At 34.3% G+C, this 5,307-nt stretch overlaps 1 protein-coding gene across 1 annotated transcript; it reads right to left on the reverse strand.

Moving 5' to 3' along the window:
- Positions 1-526: 526 nt before the first annotated feature.
- LOC131656516 (pathogenesis-related leaf protein 6-like) lies at positions 527-1,024 on the reverse strand. The gene has a single exon (XM_058926216.1). The coding sequence runs from the start codon at positions 1,022-1,024 to the stop codon at positions 527-529; it is 498 nt and encodes a 165-aa protein (XP_058782199.1).
- Positions 1,025-5,307: the final 4,283 nt, after the last annotated feature.

The following is a 5,307-nucleotide window of genomic DNA, read 5'->3' on the forward strand; positions in this document are numbered from 1 at the left end:
ACAATGCTTTATAATGGGTTGGTTTTCCCCAGGTGGAGTACCACTGGCTCCAAATTATGAGGGACTCAATTATTTTTTTCAATTACAAAACTAATAGATTTTAAATTTATTTGTTCAAAAACACATACGAAATTATAATTTATTTTAAAAATATTTATTATTTTATATATGTTTTTTAAAAGCAGATATAAAATTATATATTTTTTAATTTAGTCCTATTTTATAAATTAGAACAGGGCCTCCAAACTGATTGGGCCGGCCCTGCAACTTTGTATATATAATCAAGTAATCGTACAAGAGTTATTTAAATAATATAGTAAAAAGAATAAGATAGTTTACGATTATTAAATTGATAAATTATGTTATCTAAGATTTTCTGGGAGAGATAAGCTAGTGAATACGAGTTGGACAATACTATTAAATTTCTCCAAAATGAGTGCAGTTTTACATTATTTTATTATTTAGAAAGACTGAAACAACATACATGAGGCATAATGAAACGATTGTGATTAAAAAAATGAAACACTTAGAATGGAACTTCTCCAGGAATGTTGCCAGCAGGATAATAATTGCAAGAAACAAATAATCTTCCATCATCGCATTTCACTTTGCCACATCCAACACGTCGTGAACTTCCCCAAACCACTTGGGTATAATGATGACATTCAGCACCACCCTCGCACATCTCTACATACCAATTATATAAGGGCCTTTCAGCCACCCACAACTTCACCGCATCTACACCGCTTAGGTTGCCAGCAATCACTGCAATATTCTCGCCATACCCGTAAGCTTCTTTGTGTGAGGGGATCACCTTACAATCCTTACATTTATTAGCATAATTTTGTGCAAAAGCAGCAATTTTGTTATCCCAAACAAGATTTGTCATATTAATTCCTAGTTCTGCTCTCGCCATATTGTGGATGTTCAAGTAATTTGCTGGCGAGTCTTGAGCCTTTGTAATATGACTATTACCGATAATGAGTATTAAAACAAATATACACAATAAAGAAAACGAGCCCATCTTACTTATTAAAATGAATTTCTCAATGTTTGCTGAAAATTGTTCTAGCTATAATTAGGTTTTTATAGAGAAATTTTCACACAAACTTTATTTTAAAATAAAGTAAAATAAGATAATGAATATTTTTTTTTCATTTTTATAATTCTTACTTAATTTTTCTTTATGTATGTTAAAAAAAGTTTGCAATATATATAGAAATATGTATATTTTATACTATATGGAAAAAAAATCTTATTTGTCCTTAAATTAAAAATATATATAACTTTTTGTAAAAAAAATTAAATGTTTTACCATGTATGACTTATAATATTTTAAATACACGTCGATTTAAAATAAGAATATTTAAGTGGTGTGTATTCAAGGGACAACATATGCAAAGTTTAATTATAGATTGTCATATAATTGTCATATTTAAAGATTGTCATATTTATAAGGGATTAAAGTTTGTATGAAAATTTCTCTATAAAAGCTTCACTAGAACTCTAACAATTTTCACCAAACCTTTAGAAATTTACGTTGATAACTATGATGATTGATGTCATTTTCTTTATTGTGATAATTAATTTATATGGTTGAACTTTAGTTATATTTAGTTAGCTTTTTATAATATATCTTTATAATAATAAAAAAAAATTTATTCCATGTTTTATAAAGTAATAGTAATAAATGTTTTTTTTCTTTTTTAATATTTACCAAATAAAAATATTTTCTTTTTTTATATTTACCATAGAAAAAAAAAATCTATATTTTGTATTTAATTATTTATAACTAACACAATAAAAAATAAGTAACATGAGTAAAATATATTTTCCATAGTTTAATAGTATGATTATGATAATCATTATTGGATTTATACATATGTACTATATAATCATGGTTAAATTTTACAATTTTGTAGTCAATTTATCTTTTCATTTAATTATTTATCTAAATATTTTTATATTCATATTACCTAAAATTATTTTGAAAATTTCTTTGCCAACCTTCCTACCTTCTAGTCCACCTCTGGTGAAAACCCCTTACTACCCCTGACTTCGGAAATGCATTTCCGAAATGTAAGAAAAAGGTGTTTTCGGAGATGCATCTCCGAAAGCGCCTTTTTTTTGAAAAAATTGACTTATTTCGGAAGTTCATTTCCGAAAACAGCATTTCGGAAATGAACTTCCGAAATACTGCGCGTTCTGCAGATTTATGAAAACACTCCCCCTCCCCCATTCATTTACCCTAACTCAAATCAAAAACAAGCAAAGGCGAAAATTTGTGCAAACACACTTCCAAGGCTGCATCAAGGCTCCAATCACATTGCTATACAACATTCAAAAGCCCTCAAATCACTCAATTTGTAAGTTTTGAATTTGTTAGATTCATTATTCAAATGCATGTTATTTAGGGTTTCAATTGCATAAATGATATATGGACTGGTTGTTAGTAGTATTTAGGTTGTTTAGAAGCATTTTGAACTGGTTTTATGTTTGGTTTTGGGGTCTGCCATGGAAGTTGCAGAAAACTCCATCGCAGGGGTGTTTCGGAAGTTCATTTCCGAAAACACCTCCATCCCAGTTTTCGGAAATGAACTTCCGAATTGTATCAGAATTTCAAATTTTTTAGTTTTTTATTTTGTCTCGCATATTAATCGATTTCAATTATTTACAGGAACATGTCAGGCAACCAACCAGCACGCATCAGACAGGGTAGGGAGACCCAGACTGCGTCAGCTAGACGCGAGCGGGCGGCGGCGCAGTTGGCGTCGACACAGGGAGGGGGCGGTGCGGCTGGACCATACCGTTTGTACTTGGACCGCACGATGCACGACGACGTCACCTGGAGGCCGTTCGCCGACTACGCTCAGATTGTCCCCTTTGACGACATTGCTTTATATTCTGGCTGGTTGGCATGCGGGACTACCATCATGGTTCGGTATCTCCCTGAGCGGTGCATGCGTCAGTTCGGATTCGTGCAGCGGATACCCAGGTCACCCTTTGAGGCTGCTCCCGACAGAGTGACCCGAGTGCAGCTCACTGCCATATGGGCGGAGTGGCAGCAGCATGTGGTACCGCAGGAGTACCGTCTCACTCGGGTCACACAGGACTGGCATAGTGAGGAGGGGTACGTCACATGGTTCTACCGGGTGTCCCATCCTCTGCTGAGACCCGACGTTCCCGGTGCTCCTAGGCCAGCACACGAGGAGATCCTGGAGAACCAGCAGGCCGAGGATGACCACGCTATTGATCTCATGCCGATCTGCCAGCGGATAGAGATGCTTGGGCGGGACGCGTTGGATCGAGGTATCGTTGATCAGGGCGATCCAGAGGCAGTCGCCGTGATGGAGAGGATCGTCACTGATGCGGGCCGTGCAGCGGCATACAGGCGGCAGAGGAGGGCCCAGGGTGAGAGGGTTAGGCACACCCAGTAGTGGTGGGGTTTATTTATTTTTTTATTTCGGATTGTATCTTTCGCACAGTATTATTATTATTTTCGGCTTGTATATATTTTTGGGATTTGATTTATTATATTAGTATTTTCAGTTTATCTGTTGCTTATTTTATTTGGCGATTGCGTTTAATTAAAATGCGAGACTGTTTAAGAAAAAACATTAAAAAAAAAACACAATTTCTGCATAATTCGGAAGTTCATTTCCGAATTCACCCCCCATAAGGTGTTTTCGGAAGTTCATCTCCGAATTCACCCCCCATGAGGTGTTTTCGGAGATGAACTTCCGAATTGTGGAATTTTTTTTTAAAAAAAAAAGCGCTTCGGAAGTTCATTTCCGAGGCAGGGGTATTTTGGGATTTTCGCTGGGGGTGACCCCCATTGGGAGGTGGCTAAAGAAATTTTCATTATTTTTATGTAACCAATGGTTAAAATTTATGCAACCGACCTCAATTTGTGGGACAAGGATATTGTCTAAGATGATATTCTGAAAAGGAATATGGGCTGTGGTAAAGAGGATTGGACCAGAACATGCACTGGTTGAAACAAGATGTGTTAGAGTGGACGAGATTGGAGAATTTAATGATTAAAATCTTAATTATTGTATTCAAAGAAAATTTGTGTTTTAGCTAGTCTTTGTTTAAATCGGTTTAATTTATGTGTTTGTCTTCAATAGTGTGTACTTCTGCAATTATTAATGAAATATCTTGTAAAAAATTTGTTCTGCTCAAAGTGATATCATATTTTAACATCTTTTCTAACTTTTTGATGATGTCAAAAAGGGAGATAAATGATAAATAATAAATAATAATTTTGATTTTGATAATATATGCATTTACCTCTAACGTTTGCTTGTTTAATGATTATCCAAGGAACTCTAAACAAGTTCACTAGGCATTCTAAAACAAGGCATATATCTCAAGCTTCACAGAATCAGATAAAGCCAATACTGTTCAGAAGTTGAAAAATGTTGAAAGTTAAAGTGATCTTGATTATGTTAAGAATATTTATGAAAATGCAAATCAAAAGAACTAAAGAAGCTCTGACAAGTTAGAATCTGATACTTCAGAAGTACCAAATGAAATGGCATTTTGTTTTCACCAAGTCTGGAACTCAGGGGGAGTTTTCTCATCTGAAAGACAAGGTTTCTTTCTGATAAAAGGCGTGGCGAAAACATTAGACGTCACCAAGTTATGTTTCCATGCTACATAAGTTCTAATGAACAGAAGAAAATCACTTCAGAAGCCTCTGAAGTTAGCTCTCTGATACTGTGTCTAAAAAAAAAACTCTGAAGATCCAAACACAAAAGTTCTGTTGAACAAGTCCATATGCTAAAGGTTTATGTTCTTTAGAGAAGTATTCTCTGTCTAATTTAAGTTTTGATAACTCGAAATTTCTAATTTTGTGAGTCTGGGGATCAGAGAAAGACTCTAAACATGCATAAATTAAAATTTGGGGTTAACACATTTAGGGGGAACTGTTACTAGAAACTTTGAATATCTTACATCGTGTGATTACCCTAATTTAAATGTTCTATCAAAATACATAGTTTTTTCATCATCAAAAAGGGGGAGATTGTAAGAACAAGATTTGGTTTTGCAATATATCTCCGAGTTTTGATGATAACAATGAAGAATTTGTGAAAGAACTATTTTATGATTTGCTTTTTATTTCTGTCAAATATTATATCTATCAAAATTATCAGATCAAATAAACACTATCAAGACGAGTGTTGAAGATCATATACGAGTTACTATGTGAAACACAATTCGCAAGCATGGTGAAGAAGCTAGTATGCTTCTGAATCAGATCACAATCGGAAAGATCTAAGGACATATGGTATTGTTGTTGCA

The sequence above is a fragment of the Vicia villosa genome, linkage group LG3 (genome assembly GCF_029867415.1).
Source record: "Vicia villosa cultivar HV-30 ecotype Madison, WI linkage group LG3, Vvil1.0, whole genome shotgun sequence".
Classification (NCBI taxonomy): Eukaryota; Viridiplantae; Streptophyta; class Magnoliopsida; order Fabales; family Fabaceae; genus Vicia; species Vicia villosa.

Coding starts and splice junctions, on each gene's coding strand:
- LOC131656516 (XM_058926216.1), bottom strand. CDS start 1,024: ATGGGCTCGTTTTCTTTATTGTGTATATTTGTTTTAATACTCATTATC.